The sequence below is a fragment of the Ceratotherium simum genome, chromosome 6 (genome assembly GCF_057802395.1).
Source record: "Ceratotherium simum simum isolate JZ-2026a chromosome 6, ASM5780239v1, whole genome shotgun sequence".
NCBI classification, from domain to species: domain Eukaryota; kingdom Metazoa; phylum Chordata; class Mammalia; order Perissodactyla; family Rhinocerotidae; genus Ceratotherium; species Ceratotherium simum.
In genome coordinates this window covers 16,530,674-16,549,715 of record NC_141905.1, presented here as the reverse complement: position 1 = coordinate 16,549,715, position 19,042 = coordinate 16,530,674, and the positions used below count along the sequence as shown (strand labels likewise).

General features: G+C 34.6%; 1 protein-coding gene across 4 annotated transcripts in view; it reads right to left on the bottom strand.

Annotated features, from left to right (window-relative positions):
• The window catches only part of ARID4B (AT-rich interaction domain 4B), a 147,523-nt gene that overhangs the window by 75,025 nt on the left and 53,456 nt on the right, over positions 1 to 19,042 (bottom strand). For all 4 annotated transcript variants that reach the window (XR_015552441.1, XM_004432383.3, XM_087431928.1 and 1 more), the window contains exons 3-6: positions 13,098 to 13,208; positions 10,343 to 10,408; positions 6,877 to 6,967; positions 3,881 to 3,960 (exon numbers count right to left, since the gene is read on the bottom strand). Coding sequence is in view for 3 of the 4 variants with exons in the window: in XM_004432383.3 (XP_004432440.1) it covers positions 3,881 to 3,960; positions 6,877 to 6,967; positions 10,343 to 10,408; positions 13,098 to 13,208 (348 nt within the window). In the remaining variant the exon portion in view is untranslated. The remainder of the gene's footprint in view (positions 1 to 3,880; positions 3,961 to 6,876; positions 6,968 to 10,342; positions 10,409 to 13,097; positions 13,209 to 19,042) is intronic.

Below are 19,042 nucleotides of genomic sequence, written 5' to 3'. Positions count from 1 at the left end.
CAATTTTAATAATATTCCTACTACTTCTGCATTTTAAAGACTTTCCACAGTTGCTATTCCTTTCATCCCTTCAATAATAACTTTGCTATTACAGATAATTTCATAAACACCAAGGGAACTAAAGACCCCAGGAAAACTGTCAGGATGGAAGTGAGGGTAAGGAACTACTTCGGATAAAGACTTCTCAAAGTTACAAACCAGGATCTTATATGAAAGGGTGTCCATCAACTTAGATTTAAAGATCAGATATCTAAATGCAAACTAATGCTAATATTTAAAAGAAAATTTTTAACTTTTATTTTTTAAATGAGATAATCTTGTTGAAACAATGATGAACTAAAATGTGAATAGGGAAGCAAGTTAACAATCTATTTTGCACAATTTGTTAGCATATATGTAAATGTATTTAAGGTACAAAGATATACATACGCAACAACAAAGAATATGGTATAGAAAAAAGGTACTAGCCATAAACCATTAAATAAAGATTGATTCCTTCAAAAGACAGACAAAAATCATAACTTTTGTAGGGAAAAAAACCTAATCTTTCAAATTTAGTTTGTAAGTCGGGCATTTTAAAAGTATTATTCGGAGGCAGAAGTTGGCCCAAATATAGTAATATGCCAAACAGAAACTCTAGAAGTCACTTGTCATTAACTTCTAATTATACTTCCTAGGGGAGAAAATTTCAAAGTACTATATTTGGTAAACAGGGAAAATAAATTAATCTGGATTCACTTTCTGCCAAGTGAACAGATGGATTAAACGCCCCTCTTCACTCCTCTAAAATTAAGGTTGCTCTCTTGAAAGCAGGGATTTCTATTAAGTACTGTGATTTCTATTTTAAGCATCTACTAGTCATTTCATTTGTTATAGGGAAAAAAAATATCCAGGATTTCTAAAAAGTTATCTAGGAATCATATATAGAAACTTTCAAATAAACCACAGTCTCTCCCTACTACGTAATAAAGAGTTAGATCAATAAGAAGCAATATCTCTGTTCCTGGCGTCAATCCATGTCCAAGAAAGCTGAAGCACTTTTATTTCAAGTGATAGAAAAGACTGAGGGGAGAGTACAATTTGTCTTGTCTTATACCTAAAGAGCAAAAACCAGAAACTCCTGGCTATACTAAAGGCCCAAAGAAAATTCCATAAGCCTAGAAGAAACATGCCTATAGCCCTGTTACCTAAAATGGGCTGCAGGAAATATGAAGCTGGGATTTTAACTAATCTTTCTTTAGAAGATGTAATAAATGCACAGAGAGAATACTAGCTGACGAAACTACTTTTGAGTAATAATCAAATTATGAAGCCTCTGTAGAAATACCCAAACTCTGCAACAGATGTCATGCAGTGGGCAATATCTTCACTAAGCTGGTTATGGCTAGAACAAGTGATTTCAGTGTTGGAATTCAAACTGACTGAAGTGCTATTGTGATCTCTTACCATGGAAATCTTGATTTTAAGTCTTTGTTTAAGTATATAAGCTTATTAATGGGATTAGTGACCCAAAATACTGTCAGTACAATGTGGCTTTTCTCTCAAAGGCCACAGTTACTACTAATAATAACAGTGCTCTAAGTAATCTTTCAAAAAATTAAAACTTTTTATGAAAATATCAAATAAAGAGAAAGACTATATAGATGATAGATTAAATACACTGCTGGTCATGTCTTCACAGAGCTTAATACATTTACAATTTTAAAATATTTTTGATTAATGCTTTCTCTCCTCCAACAGATGGTAAGTTACTGGAGGATAAATTCCATGTCTACTTGTTTACCCTTGTGTCCCCAGTACCTAGCACAGGGCCTGACATATGAGAGTGGGGTAAGGAATAATATACCAGTATTCCAATTACCCTCTAGCAAAACAGAAAGTGTAACATGTATAGACACACAGAGTAAAACCGATCCTCCTTGAAGGTAAGAAGGATACACTGAGCTACTTGCTCATATTGCTTCAGCCTTTACACTACAACTGTCTTAAGATCTATTCCAACTTAAAACTCTCCTGCCAAAAACAAAATTAATATTTTAGATATTTCTCTGGATTAAATAAATAAGATACATGCCTTCACCTAAGAGGTGAAAAGTCAAGTCTTCAAGTCCCCATATTCACTGACCTACTATAATTGTACACATGTTCTAACTAAGGGAAATGAAATTATTTCTAAGAATTATAAAAATTCAGAAAGAATTCTGTCACTTCATCAGTGTCAAAAGCCAAATTCATGGCACTTGCCCCAAGGCTGTATGTATTTCCTATATTTAAACCTCCACAATTAATTCAACAAATATTTATATTTACTGAAGGCTTTTGTGGAGAAAACACTGTTGGGAAAGGAGAGCCTATCAAGATGACAAAAACATGGTTATTCTCCCAAAGCAGCTTAAAATCTTATAGGGAAAATAGGAAAAGTAACTAAAAAGACCATAAAATAAGAATAAGAACAGTGTACACAATGTTATAAGCCAATATAACCTAAAAAAAAAAAGAACAATAGCAGTGCAAAAGGATCAAAGGATAAAGAGATCAAATCTGGTTAGAGAGCTCATGAAAGAGGAAGCATTTCCAGTGGCCTTAAGAGGAGTAGGGCTCAGCAGAAACCAAGAAAAGAAAGCATGAAGCATCATCTGGAAATACCAAGTAGTCTTATAAGGCAGAAGTACAGGGAAATGGGAGAATATGAGTCGGAAAAAGGCCAGAATCGTAATACAGAGAAACTGTCTCAAATTCTGAATTAAAATAGGAATTCAATCATTCAAGGGAAGGGAAAATATTTTCAAAACAAAAAAACATAAAACAAAGTCTAGTAGTTTAATAAGTAAAATTAAAATGTCCCCAAAGAAATACTGTTCTAAATAGTGACTAGAAAAAAGAAACCTTAGTGCAGCCACACTGTGTATTAATTGATATTTATAGATTGGACTAGAGAATATAACACTATTTATAACACTCTGTCCATTTTTAAAATTCTGAATTGCGAGGTACTGATTTACAAAGCTTTGTGAACCCTCCATTCTTAGTAACTTAATAACACCTTTCAATTTTAGAGCATGGCTTTGGTGCTAGAAAGTGCTGGTTTGAGAACCAGTGCTGACCATCAGTTTCATCATCTGTAAGTTGAAGATAATAATGGTATCTACCTCATAACATTGTAAATGCACAGAGCAAAGTCCCTGGCACATATATAAGCACTTCATTTATTCATCCAACTACCATTTACTCAGTTCCTACTCTGTGCCAGGCACTGTTGCAGGAACTGGGAACAAAGTGGTGAGACATACAAAATCCCTGCCCTTGTGACACATCCAAGTGAGGAAGGCAGACAATAACCAAACAATTAAGCACATATACATATTCTGATGTCAGAGAATGATACCACATGCTATAAAGAAAACAACCAACCTAAAAGGATTAAGAGGAATGGAAGAAATTATTTTAGAAAGGGCAGTCAGGCAAGGCTTCTTTGAGAAGAGGCTATAATGATGTCAGCTATTAGTAGCGGTAGTTAGAGACTGCTTGTAGTATCTACATATCCTTTAATGATGATGGGGTTCAAGTGGATTACAAATCAGACATCTTTTTTCTACAGATATTTACAAATTAAAGGAGTCTATATACAAGTTGCCTAAAGATAATAATTAAGCCCACTGTATTTTCTTTGTGAACAAAGGCTAAAATACTTTTAGACAAAAAAGCATATAGAACCTGGCACTCAAACACAAGGTCTTAAACAGGCTTCACAGATTACATGGCAATGGTATTATGTATTAACAAATTTTCCTGATTAACAAGTTGCTTGAGTTGAGAAAACTAAAACTGGCTCCCCCCAATACAAAATATTAGGACATGTTCATTTGTTAAGATGACTTACTTCACTTTCAGCAAAATGCCTCTCTCCTTTTAGGCACAGTGAAGATCGTCTCAGGGTCTTCTCATCTCCATCATCAAAAACTATGAGGGGAGGTAAAAACGGAAACTATTGAAGCGTTTTTCAAAGATTAACAAGATAACTTAAATTATCATTTAATTTCCTGAGTGCAAACAGAGCTACTAAGAAGATTACATTTGAAATTCAGTTCACATTTTATGTTTCCTAATGGACAACTTCAAATATAGAGTATCTTTTCCAATTTCTAACAAAAAAGAAATAATATATCTGAAATGAAAATATCTTCCCTGAAACAGAAAACACCAAATAAAAATAAGAAGTTAGCATTTCAGAATTACCATTTAAATGCTAATTAACCTTTCTCAATATGGTAAAGGAAAGGCAAGTTTTCCTGCTGGTAAATACTGACAGATTTACCAAAGAAACAGAAAGTAAGAGTACAAATTTATATATTCAGACTGCTCCTGAAAAATTACTCTATTTTTATTATTTAAAGCAGGGTTTCTCAACCTCAGCACTACTAATATTTTGGATGAGATAATTCCTTGTCATGGGGGGGTACCCTGTGCACAGTAGGATATTTAACAGCATCCTTGCCTCTAGCCACAAGGTGCCAGTAGCACCCCTTTCCCAGTTGTGACAAACGAAAATGTCTCCAGACATTGACAAAGGTTCCCTCGGTGGCAAATTTGCCCCCAGTTGAAAACTACTTATTTAAAATACTAAAATGTCCCAGCAAATTTACTGTAATTTTATATATACATACAACATATGTATATTTTATGATATAATTTTAGCATATACTACATTCCTCACAAATCATGGGAAGAGAGTACCTCTATTTTAAATAAAGTTACCAAGCCTTGATTTTAGAAATAGCAATTTTTGCCTAAGTACCAAAATTAGGTTTTTATATATTACATGAGACTTTACATTATGAGAGATTGGATAAATAACTTTTAGTACATTGTTTAAATGTTGTAACTAAAATATTTGACAATAAAAGTGCCACATTTATGAGACCACCAAACCTAACTACTATCTAGACTACTATATAGAATTTCTCAGTCTTATAACCTACATAAGGTCAAACATTTGCTTATGTCTCAAAATCAAATTTTCTCTCTTCACCAGGTTTTTTATCCACAAAAATACAAACAAAACTCATCTATACTATTTCAAAGCTCCATCAAATTTTGATATCACCAAAGACATTTTACTAGGTGTTTACTCTCATCTCTGATGTCATTAAAAAGAAAGAATTATTACCATTCAATAAATAATACTGCAATAATTGGCTATAGAGTTGGAAAAAAATAATATTTGATCATATTTCAGAATGTTCAAAAACATAAACTGTTGGTGAAATAAAAAGCTATTTGTAAAACAAAAATAAAACTATAAATTTAAGAATACATTGGAAAATAAATCCGTAACACTGATGGAAGGAAAGCCTTCTTAAACAAGATTCCAAACTGAAACTACAAAGGAAAAGGTGACCACAGGAAAACTGACTATATCAAAATTGATAGCAGACATAAGAGTAAAGCAATAGGAAAAAAATACAACTAAAGTAGCAAGGGGTTAATATTCAGAATATATAAATAACTCATACCCTAAAAATAATAAGAAAAAGATAACCATCCTAAGAGGAAAAGTGGGAGATTGGAAAGACACTGTAAGCTGGCAATTCAAAAGAGAGAAAATACAAATAAAATGATCTTCCTTTCAATAAACATATGAAAAGATGTTCAATCTCACTAGCAATCATGGGAAGGGCATATTAAAACAAAACTGAGATACTATTTTGTGTCCACATAGGCAAAAATTTAAAAAGATTAGTAACATAAAATTTGAAAAGTGTTGGCAAAACAAGTACACTCATACTATTCATGGGAGTGTAAATTAACACAGTCTTTTAGGAAGGCAGTTGTCATTATCTACTGAAGTTTTTTTTTTCTTTTTTTTTTTAAATTATATTTATTTATTTATTTTTCCCCCAAAGCCCCAGTAGATAGTTGTATGTCATAGTTGCACGTCCTTCTAGTTGCTGTATGTGGGACGCGGCCTCAGCATGGCCAGAGAAGCAGTGCGTCGGTGCGCGCCCGGGCCGCCAGCATCGGAACGCAGGCTCTTAACCGCTAAGCCATGAGGCCGGCCCCCTACTGAAGTTTTAAAAGTACGTTTCCCTTCAATCTACGTTTAGTTCTCAATGTATACACTAGGGAAATACTAGAATAATGTACAAGTACAAAAGACATTCAATCCAGCGTTTATTGTAATAGCAAGGAAACTGGCAACATCATCAGTAAGAGAAAATAAATTACAGTATACCAAATATTATCAAATATAATACCATAGTTTAAAAAATCTCCCAGGGCCAGCCCTGTGGCGTAGCAGTTAAGTGCGCGCGCTCCGCTAATGGTGACCTGGGTTCAGATCCCGAGCGCGCATTGACGCACCCTTCTCCAGCCATGCTGAGGCCGCGTCCCACACACAGCAACTAGAAGGATGTGCGACTATGACACACAACTATCTACTGGGGCTTTGGGGGAAAAAAACAAAGGAGGAGGACTGGCAATAGATGTTAGCTGAGAGCCGGTCTTCCTCAGCAAAAAGAGGAGGATTAGCATGGATGTTAGCTCAGGGCTGATTTTCCTCACAAACAAAAAAAAAATTTCCCTATCTGTTGCACATCTACTGAAATGTGCACTTAAACACGGTTAAGTTGGAAAAAAAATTCTCTAAGATATACTTTGAAGTGAAAAAAGCTAGAAATCCAATTGTATGATATATACACTAAATAATTTCACATTATGTTATACACATATTTATGAAATAAATTTTTAAAAGATCTCAAAAGATAAAAACCTTAACAGTAATCACATCTATGGTATTAGGGGAGGAAGTAAATCAAGGAAATTTTGCTGTATTTGTATTATCTTTGAAAATACATTTTTAAAGATTTATTCCCTTACCTACAGTGTACCAACTCGCATCAGTTAATTTATTGATAACAGCTTCCTGATATGCACCATCAAGATTCTTCACTTCCACAATAGCTCCAACCTAAAGTATTAAAAAGAAGTTAGAAAAAATTTTAGAAAATAAAGGAACACACCAAAAACTAGCCTTTTTTTTTTGAGTGAGGGCATGGTGAAGAATAAAATAACTACTGATTTGATTTGTGTTAAGCTGCCAGCAGTTTTACCCACCACTGGTTTTGTACTATCAGAAAAAATGTCAACATAGTGAAAAAGGCAAATAATATCTAAATAGTATTATAAAAATATTTTTGCCCTTAACATCTCCCTAAAAGGGTCTTGGGAACCCCCAGGGGTCCTCAGACCACACTTGGAGAGCCACTGCCTGCAAAAATTGACTGTTCTTGCCCTATATTACCATTCCTCTTTCAAAGACGCCGGGGAAGGGTAGGGACAATTAAGAAATACCCTTGATGGTAATCATACTGAAATACATTAAGCATACCAAATCAATACACTGTATACCTTAAACTTACACAGACATATATCAATTATATCTCAATAAAGCTGGGAAAAAAAAGAACAGGGGAAGGAGGTCTTCAAAATAAAAAAAAAAAAAAATCTTTGAGGTCTCCTTAAGAGTTAAAATGTACCACTAACAACAATTATTAAAATATTTTCCACTTGATCAAGAAAATGCTGATAATTACATTTATATGGTCTTTATAACTACATCAAACTAAAATATTTGCAAATCATATATCTGATAATGGGTTAATATCCAAAATATATAAAGAATTCAACTCAAGAGCAGAAAAACAATCTGATTAAAAAATGGGCAGAAGATCTGAATATACATTTTTCCAAAGACATACAGATAGCCAATAGGTACATGAAAAGGTGCTCACCAACACTCATCATCAGGGAAATACAAATCAAAACCGCAATGACATATCACCCCACATCTGTTAGAATGGCTATTATCAAAAAGAAATAATAAGTGTTGGCGAGGATGTGGAGAAAAAGGAAGCCTTGCACACTGCTGGTGAGAATGTAAATTGGTGCAGCCACTAAGGAAAACAGTACGGAGGTTCCTGAAAAAACTAAAACTAGAACTACCACATGAACCAGTAATTTCACTTCTAAGTATTTATCCAATTTATCCGAAGAAAATGAAAATACTAATCTGAAAAGACTTATGCACCCTCGTGTTCTCTGCAGCATTATTTACACTAGCCAAGATATGGAAAAAACCTAAGTGTCCATCGATGGATGAATGGATAAAGAAGATGTAGAGAGTGTGCGTGAGTGTGCGTGTGTGCGCGTGTGTGTGTGTGTGTGTATGTACACCATGGAATACTATTCCAGCTACAAAAAAGAATGAAATCTTGCCATTTGCAACAACATGGATGGACCGTGAGGGCATTATGCTAAGTGAAACATTTATCCAAGTGCTGACACTTTCTATCAGCTGACAGAAAGCTATAAAGTATATTAGGGAACAATTCAAATCCTATAGAAAAAAAAATCTATAAACAAGAAAAATATTTTAACAATCTTGAGACCAAAATTTAATACACTTGCCTATGTTAAAATCAAAATGGTCCTAAGTCCTAATCACAAAGAAAATTTTAGTAAAGTAAGAAAAACCAAACAAGCAAAATAAACCAACTATGCCACAATTAAGAAGACTGCAGCAGAAGGAGAGAAAGATGGCTTGAGAATCAAAGTAGTTGCCTTTTCTATCCCTTTGCAACACTGAAGATTTTTTGTAGTTGATACCAGCTGGCCTGTGCCAGGTGAGCAGGGCAATTAGGCAGTGAAGAGCTATGTTGGTGTGCAAAAACACAAATAAGCCATAAAAGGGTATGTGTTCTGAACAAGCAGAGGACACAATGCTTCAATTACAGGCTATGAGCCTATCAGAATTTTGGTTCTGCCATTACTGGCTGTAAGACCTTGGCCAAATTACTTTACCTCCCTTCAGTTTCCTCTTCTGTAAAGAGCTGTTATGAGGATTATATAAGACAAAATGAGCAAAACACTTAGCACAGTACTGGCACATACTAGGTGCTATATAAATGGCGGCTAACATTTGAAAAGAGTTGGCAAAACAAGTACACGTATTATTCACGGGAGTGTAAAGTAATACAGTCTTTTAGGAAGGCATATTATAAGTGTACACTTGCGTCCTTTTGTCTGTGCAAGTGATGAACACGTGCATGTAACATTAAAGGTGGCACCTACAAAATAGAAATGGTGGAAAATAATTTTTACAAGGCAAGATAAAAAAAAACTTATAAGTTTTAGTCCTCCATAGCACCTCCTACATATGCAAGGTACTAACGCCCTGAGGATCCAATTCAAAGTTTTAAAATCAACCACAAACAAAAATTGGCAGATACACACATCTAGCTAATTCTCCAAAAAGTACAGCTTCATCAGTAAAGGATTTTTCTTGCATCTACAAATGTTTCACCAATTCTGTTAGCATTTCTTAAAATTCACCTGGCCAGGCCAATGTCCATTTTCAGACATTGAAAAGGGCCAAAGAGCACATAGTGGTTACCCACACCTTCCCTTTAGTGTGCTCTCTAATAGAAAGTAAAGCAGCATTTATATCACTGGCCAATGAGGAAAAACAAATGCAAAGAAATAAAATTCTGTATGTACGAACATACTCATCACTTATAATTGCCTGATGACCCTTAAAAAATTTTATTTGCCAGTAGTTGCTTTGAAGAATTAAAAGCTCTGAGGGGCCGGCCTGGTGGCTTAGCAGTTAAGTGCGCGTGCTCTGCTACTGGCGGCCCAGGGTTCAGATCCCAGGAGCGCACCGACGCATCGCTTCTCTGGCCATGCTGAGGCCGCGTCCCACATACAGCAACTAGAAGGATGTGCAACTATGACATACAACTATCCACTGGGGCTTTGGGGAAGGAAAAAAAGGAGGAGAATTGGCAATATATGTTAGCTCAGAGCCAGTCTTCCTCAAGAGCAAAAAGAGGAGGATTAGCACGGATGCTAGCTCAGGGCTGATCTCTCTCACAAAAAAAAAAATAAAAGGAAAAAAAGCTCTGAGGGTTTTTTTGTTGTGTTTTTTTCTCACTTTTCACATCATCATGGAATTTACATCACTAAATCCCTAGTTCATCACCTATTAATTCTGGAAAATCCACCATTTTAGTAAGTGAAATACGGTGAGACCGAAACAGATGAGTAGCCAAAAAGCAGTCAATGCTTCCTTGATGTTCATTTCATTTCTGGAAGCAGTTAGGTTTTACTATCATATCAGGTTTTATTGAACACTAAATCTGTTTTTTTCTATTAGTCTATTTAGAGAGAATTACATATTCATCAACTCAATAACAAAACAGCCAACGAATTAAAAAGAAATGACCAACTATTTAATGTTTCCCATTGAGGCATTAGAATAATAATGAATAAATAAGTAAATTACCTTTAGTGGGCCCTTTATGTGGTCATCTTGAACTTCAACTGTTGAGGAATCATGCCTAAATGTTACCTAGAGATTATAAATTTAATTAGCCACACACACAAAAAAATCAAGCAACACAAGCTCATAAATGCACAAATTCGTTTTTATTATAGGTAGTCTAAAAGTAACAGCTGCCCAGTTTATACAAGATCTCAATCCCTAACTAGATTAACTGAAAAATTCATTTTTTAAATCAGACAACTTCCCAGACTAAATTAGTTGATGTTTCACGTATCATACTTCATTCAATGCTATTAGTTATTAGTTTATTTGTATAATTTCTTTTCCTAAAAAATGAGGAAAAAAGAGGTGGAGATCTTAGGCTATCAGGTACTATATCACTCTGTGAAGGCCTAACTTAATAATAAGCAGTAGCAACAAACATTTACTGAGAGCTAAGCATCAGGCTCAAGCATCAAACATATAATCTTCACAATAACCTTATTAGATAGGTATGATTATTCCCATTTTATTGATAAGAAAACCAAGGAACAGAAAGTATAAGAAACTGGTCCAAGATGACAGAACTGGTACATGGGGAAGCTGATACTCAAACTCAGGCAGTCTAGCTCCAGAACTTTACTGTACTCTCTATATTAGTATAGAAATCAGAAAACCAAAAACCAGATGTGAGCAGAGTAAGTTAAAATAAAGGTTCAATTAGTTGGTGAAAAACAAGATAGTTTCCAGTATTCAGTACAAAAAAGTTGTTTTCCCTATACAAAGCAAACTTGAACCATTAACGTGGTCTTATCAAATGTGTGTGGTAATCAACTTAGGTAACAGGCTCACAAACCAGCTATGAAGGGACATGTCTGGTACTCGCAGCATCCCAGGCATTTCTGTCTTACACAAAAGCCCTATCACACTTTATTTAAATTATGTGTTTAAGTATCTGTGTCATTCATTTAGACTGTAAGCCACTTAAAGATGGAGACCAGGACTTAACTACTACAGTTTCAATACCTAACATAGTGCTTAGCACATAGCAAATGCTCAATAAATGAAAATTGATGGGGAAAAAGTATATCAACAAATTGCTGAAAATTTTATTAACTTTGAATCATAGAATATACTACCATACTTTGAATTATAAACAGATTTTTAGAGCAGCCAAACAAATTAACAGTAAGTTTTAGATATCTATTATTTATAAGGCACAAGGTATTGGTACTCTGTGCTAGCAACACAGAGAAACTAACAGTTTTCTCCCTTTTATTAACAGAGAGAAACGGCTGGACTGCTACATGTCATTTAGCTGGTTCATTCATTACAGAGACACCCAGCTAAGACTGCAAAGTCAGGGCCAGCTTGTGCCCTGTAGACCAAAGCATGGGTCCTGGAGTAACAATGCTCCTGTCCAAAGGGAACACTTTTTTCTAACTGGCACAAAAGTGGTTATCTGTATGCCAAGCTCTGCTAAGGAGGCTCTCCACCAGGAGGGAGGGCTTTTGTCTAATTCACACTAAGGTGTTACATGTGCTAGCAGCAGCCCTGTCTGGAAGAGTGAGAAAGCTGATAAAAAGCTTTCTCTTCATCTCTAAGATAGTAGTGGCAAAACAATGAGTGCTCAAGGAACACCAGTGTGTGAAGTCAGAACAGGAAATGCCACTGTAAGAGCACTGTAAGAGTATTCACATAATCAAATCACAAAAGAATTCATAGGCAACAAGCATGTGAAAACTGAAGGTAGAGTGGGGCCACGAGTAGCATCCTACAGGCTTACAGTTACTTTAAAGGCCTTATCACAGTAGTTCTTAAGTAGTAGTGTAAATTAGAATCACCCAGGAAGCTTTTTCCAACACATTCATGAATAAGAAAGAAACCTATGCATATAAGAAACCTATGCATGGAAAAAGCTCCAGAAGAGCCTCTGATACTCTCCACTGGAAGTACAACACCTCTATGGCCTGTTTGGTGATATTCAAACCAAAGTTTTACAGGGTATTTGCTAATCTGGATTATAAATTCCCAAGGACAGAGATCAGATCATTCTCAGATCCCTATCTTCCTTCCCACGGAACAGAGTACCCTGCACAGTTTGCCACTCAATAAATAATTGACAAATGAATAAATAACTACCTTCAAATATTTCACTTGTCCCATATTTTTCAACACTGATAATGTACTAAAATGTAAACAACTACATTTCTTTTTCTGCATTATCTGAGACAAAACACAAGTATTTCAGGAAGATTTTTCAAGAAAGGTAGAGGATAAAAAACTAGATCTACTGTATTTCATTGTTATCTAAGACACCATCAATTGCAAATCACATCTCAATTTCATTGTTAAAATGGGGGGGAGCTGTCTTAAAACTGATAAACTATAGTAATTCCCATTCGGCCATTAATTTGCTATAATGGCCTTGGAGACATCACTAACCCTTTAGGAGCCTCATTTTTCTTACAATAAAATTAAGGAATTAAACCACATGACTTCTAAGGTCCTTTCCAGCTCTAAAAGGCTAACAATGCAAACAATACCAAGTCTATGGTGAAATGGCATTCAAAATACCAACTGTGATAATCTAATTTCATTCCAATTGGAATACTTTAAAATCACAAATAATGCTTTGTTTTTGGGTATTTTTACAACCATTACTTCTAGAAACTAAACTCATGTTGCAGAAAAAAATTCTTAAATACACTCACCAAATAAAAGTTTAAATATCAAATACTGAACATATAATTTATAAAATCTACATATACTGTACCTTGACTTTGACAAGTCTTTTTGCTGTCTTGATCTTGGCTTCACAAAAGGCTCCTCTGTATTTAGCACTCACATCGGTGCCTACTGTCAAATAAGGAGGCTCATCAAGGGCCTAAAAATGCAAAGAAATATAATTAGATTTAAACTCTTTCTTTTTTTTCAATTCTTTCCCTCAATCAGACCCCAGAATGGCAGATCTAATCCTGTTATAGGCATAAAAGTTGTAATATAGTTGAATGCACTTGTTAAGAACAATCTATAAAATACTCTAACTTAAAAAATAAGTAAAATATGTATCATAAAGCCTATCTAAATGTACTAAATGTACATCATATAAAATATAAAGGCATCTTTTTTCTCTATATAGAGTACATATGGTCCATGATATGAATTAACTCAATCACAAGTATATCATTCCATCCACTGCTCCATCACCCATTCATTCAAATATTTACTTACTAAGAGAAGTCAGATCCTTAAAGCTCAAAGGCTGAGAAAATTTCTTTCAATAGTTAGGCTATATCTTGGCAGTCACCCAAATTCAGAATAGCTTTGTTATATCCCTATCTAGACAATTCCAAGGTAGAATAGCATAAAAGGTGGGAGGGGATTACATATATTCAAACTACTGGTGAAAACTCTATAAAGAAATCCAAACGGGGAAGTCTCAAATAAAAATTAGCCAAAATGTCTCAAATGTTTTGCCATGAGTTCACTGTTTATTTACCCTTCTATGTTAAATAATATTTTAAATTTCCTCACTTGTGATTTAGTTTTTAATAGCCCTAATCTAGCTGTTCTGATTTTTTACAATCAGGGACATTTTTGCATAGAATCTACATTTCTAAGGAGTTCTGCTTACACAAATCAATTCCAAAGTCAAAGACAGATTATGTAATAAGTAGCTTTTCCCAAAGTGGTTTACAAGAAATACTAATATCCCAAGATGCTTCACCAAAAAGAAATGGAGGAGAGAGTTTGGGAAAATCAGTTTATTGAATGAATTCCCACTCTGCCTCATCATTTCCCAATCTATTCGTCCAAAGAACCTTTTTTTCCTATTAACATCTATTAACATCCTGTGGAAATTCCATAGAACATAAGGTGGAAAATGTTGTTATACAGCAATGAACCATGAAAATATCAATTTCATTTGGATCTTAACATAAATTCACCCTTAACGGTTGTGGCTAATACACATAGGAGTGATCTATCTCAAGAAGAAAAAAAAAAAAAGATATTCTAATGTAATAACAAAAGTGCCCATAATTACATCAACTAATTTTAATAACTTTTTTAAAGGCAGGGAGGTATCACATAAACCAAGACAAGGGTGCTACAACTAAAAATATGAAGCCAACCTCCTTAATGGCCATTTGCCTTTCATTCTATGTCTTTCACGAAAAGTATAAAAAAATAACTCAAAACATATCAAGACTATGATTTTTAAAATCTACTTAGGAAAATACCTATATTTCAATTCAGTTATGCCATAACAGAAGTGTATCTTCATAGAAAGGTAATCATTTCTGCATTACTACTTTTTAAATTTGTTGATATCATTAACTACAACTTGATAACTTTGCACTACTCTTACACCTAAAGTTAACAAATGCATTTCTACTTGACCTACCTGCCTTAGCCATCTTAAAATACCATTTTCCTTGGTTAAAATTTTGGTTAAATTCTAAACAAGCTGGTGGCTTTATTTTAGCAAGAATATGAAAGGGAGTCACAGGACTTCACCCAGAAATTTTAAGAAATTTTCAAAAAGACACCAATTCACTTTGTGGCTCAATTAGTATTGTGTGTTAATCCTAGAAAAACCCAAATGGTGGGGCAGTCTTCATGACCACAGGTTCACTAGTCTCCACAACTTGTAACCTCTCCACATTAACACATCTTGCTTTATTAGCCATTAAAATTTTAATTCCATAAACAAACAGTATAGTTAAAATAAATGAAAACTGATGAAGAACCAGAAATTGTGAAATGTAGAAGAAAACAGAAATCAACTAAAAGTTGCACATTTGTGCCTACTCAGGAACAAATAAGAAGTGATAATCTTTTAAAATATTTTTATTATAGAGAATTTTGAACAAAAAATGGAATAGAATAGTAATATTTTTACACTACTAGTATACAGAAACTCATTTATATATTCTTTTCATTAATATTCATATTAAACACTGGCAACATTCCAACTACAGCAAACTATTTTAAATATGTTTACCGAGCAGATTTATTCAACTTGAATTTGAGAGAGGGATTTTGCCCCCAAGCTAAGCCTGTCCCACATCCTTACCAACATGAAAATCCACACTGACAGAAAAGAGCAATAATTACCTCAAATATTGTGGGGACAAATTATTATTTTGAAGGGTAACATTTTCCTTCCTTCAAGCTAGAACATATAAAAAGGAATTAGCAAGGCATATAAAGAAAATGTCTACTAGAAAAATATTTGCAAAGGGAAACAAGTCTAATAAAAACCTGCTAAAATTGAAATACACTATTAGAGCAGTGTTAATTTGTTGAGAATAGAAAAAGCAAAAATCCATGTTCTGATCTTACTTCTGCTTCTTTTTTTTTTTTGCATCATCTTAGGTAAGTTACTTTTCTGCTCCTAAATTCTCATCATTAGATGAATATAATAATTTGAACTCTGTATACATTTGTTTAACAAGCCTACATCAAAGCATCAGGGTTACAAAAATGATCAGAATGGGATACTTTGAGACACATATCATCGAGGAGTGAAACCATGCTAACCAAAATATGAATGAGAATTTCTACAGAAAAACAAATGAAATTCATAACCTATATGGTCAGATCTGTATATGTAATTTTAGCAGAGCATAAATTATTACTCTATCATTAGCATAACATGAGGTAATAAAGCAGACTAACAGCACAAGCTTTCAAAGCAGAAAGACAAGGTCCTAATCCCAGCTTTCTTCCTCACACTAACTAGATGAGTTTTTGTAGGCTACTGAACTTCTTTCAGCTTCAGTATCCACATCAGGAAAATAGGGTCAATATTAGAAAGCATTCATTTATGACTGCCTGAAGTATTTAACTATTAACAATCACTATTAATATTATGAAACACTCAATGTGGGCAAACCAGTCATTAAACCAATGTAAAATCAGATTTGGTAGCCCCTCCTTTTAAATGATTGCTCATCATAAGTAAATGTAAACTGAAAGTTAAACCACTTTCCTCGCTTTTTCAACTAATGTCAATACTCCTCAGAATATATTTTTCAGTACTAAATCTAATGAGAAAGTAACAGGGTATTTGGTAATATGTATGTCTTTAAAACGTTATACTTTTTCTACTTCTAGAAATGCAGAAATAAAGATATATACGTATATTATACATATAGAAAAAACATACATAATAAAGATAGGAACATTAACCTATGGGAAAGCGAGTGGAATGGAGGAGTATGTTATGGGAAAGCGAGTGGAATGGAGGAGTATGTATGTGAAAATATTTTATTCAAAGGAAGTCTTCCTGTTTTTAAAAAAACAAAAGGTTCCTTTTTTGTTTCTTTGTTTTTTACAATTGGCATGTATTTGCTTTTTAAAATGCCTACAAGGAACATTTCAAAGATATACAAAAGAAGATAAAAATGTATAAGAAATCCCCCAAATACTCATAATCTGGCTCCCATAATTACCAACTCAAACAATTTTGTCTCATCTATACCCCTACCCATTCCTCCCAAACCCTGACTATTATGAAGGCAACTCCAGCTATTATATCAATTCATCAGAACAATAAAAAGTATTATAATCTGTACCGAGTGGGATTATGGGTTATTTTGAATTTTCTTATTAATACTTTTCTGTATTGTCCACTGTATTTGGAATGACTATATTAATGAGAGTCAGTATAATACAGTAATTAAGAGCACAGGCTCTTGAATTAGATGTTTAGGTTCATATCTACCACTTAGTAGCTAGGTGACCTTGGGCTAGAACCTCTGTGCCTCAGGACATAATAATACTGACTATCTCACAGGGATAAGGATTGAAATGCTACACGTAAAGGGCTCAGAGCAGGGCCCAGCATACAGTGCCAAATAAAGGCTGTTACTATTACTTAATCATCTGGGGGAAAATTGTAAGTTAAAAAATATTTTAAGTCCTATACAAAAGAGATCCCACATAAATAGAGCAGGTGCCAATAAAATTGTGTGTATATGTATATACACTTATATACATATACACACATATATATACACGTATATATACACACACATACATATATATATGGGGGGGTGCTTAAACATTATCCCCCTTATTCTAAAGTAACACATTGAATTCTAGTAGCAAGAGAGGTTAAGTGTTGGTAGGGATGTTCTATAAGAAAGTGTACCACAGGGCGGGCCCCGTGGCTTAGCAGTTAAGTGCATGCGCTCCGCTACTGGTGGCCTGCGTTCGGATACCAGGGGCGCACCGACGCACCGCTTCTCCGGTCATGCTGAGGCCGCGTCCCACATACAGCAACTAGAAGGACGTGCAACTATGACATACAACTATCTACTGGGGCTTTGGGGAAAAAGAGGGGGATTGGCAATAGATGTTAGCTTAGACCCGGTCTTCCTCAGCAAAAAGAGGAGGATTAGCACGGATGTTAGCTCAGGGCTGATCTTTTTTTTTTTTTTTTTTTTTAAAGATTTTATTTATTTTATTTTTTCCCCCCAAAGCCCCAGTGGATAGTTGTATGTCGTAGCTGCACATCCTTCTAGTTGCTGTATGCGGGACTCGGCCTCAGGATGAACGGAGAAGTGGTGCCTCGATGCGCACCCGGGATCCGAACCCGGGCCACCAGCATCGCAGCGCGCGCACTTAACCACCAAACCACAGGGCCGGCCCAGGGCTGATCTTTCTCACAAAAAAAAAAAAAAGAAAGTGTACCACAACCCTTTAGTGTGGCAGAAAGACAACCAAGAATATAAACCTATTCTGAGGCTACTGTACTTTGGTCCAACATAGAGATATTCAAAGAATTATGCCAGCAGGTTAACTAAGACTCCTTTGACCAACACCAACTCTGTTAAGTATTCATGTACACACCCAGAAAAAAACTCTAACCTCTTTTTGCTCTGCTTCTCTGATTTTGGTCAACAATATGGACCATCTCAGAGGATAAAATAAAATGTTTTTATGTAGCACCTCCATGCCAAAAAGGAAATTAAACTACTAAATTATCATCCCTTTGTTTAGCAAACACAACAGTTTTCTACTTGTCAAGGAAACAGCTACCTCACAGTTATCTAGCATTGCTTAAACAATTATTTTTCTAGTCAATCTAGCAAATGCCCTAACTGGCACCTATAAACCACTGAATTCCATGGGAACACTAAAAAGCATAAGCGATTTTTAAACTAGCTATTGGGGGATAACAATCCTTCAACAAGCCAAAATGCCAGGGAAACATTCATAAGTGCCCAAATGAATCAACAGTAATCTCTAATGTGCCTTTGGCTGCAAGTACACCAAATATATGAAAAAAATTTTAGAAAGAAAATAGTTGAATCAATTCTCCAAATGGCTGACTAATGTCGACACTGCCTAGGAAATATTCAGTTACTCAAGATCTATTTTTAAAAAAGCAAAACACGCTAGATGACATTTTATTGGGGTAGTTTCTTAAAAAGAGTAAGCATTCAAACTGGTTACTAAGGCAGTGCCAATGCAGCCAGGAGAATCAGAAAACAAGAGTATTAAATTTGATGCTAAAATCCTCAGTAAATAAATGTATGTAAACACACAGTATGACAATAAATCTATGAAAAAAACCTTTTTGTATATGACAATCTCAAAGAGGCATTAAAACAATAATAGAGATAATTCCAACAGATGAATGAATGAAAAATATTCACACCTATATACGAAACGGTCTATCATTTAAAAACAGCTTAAAATTAAAAT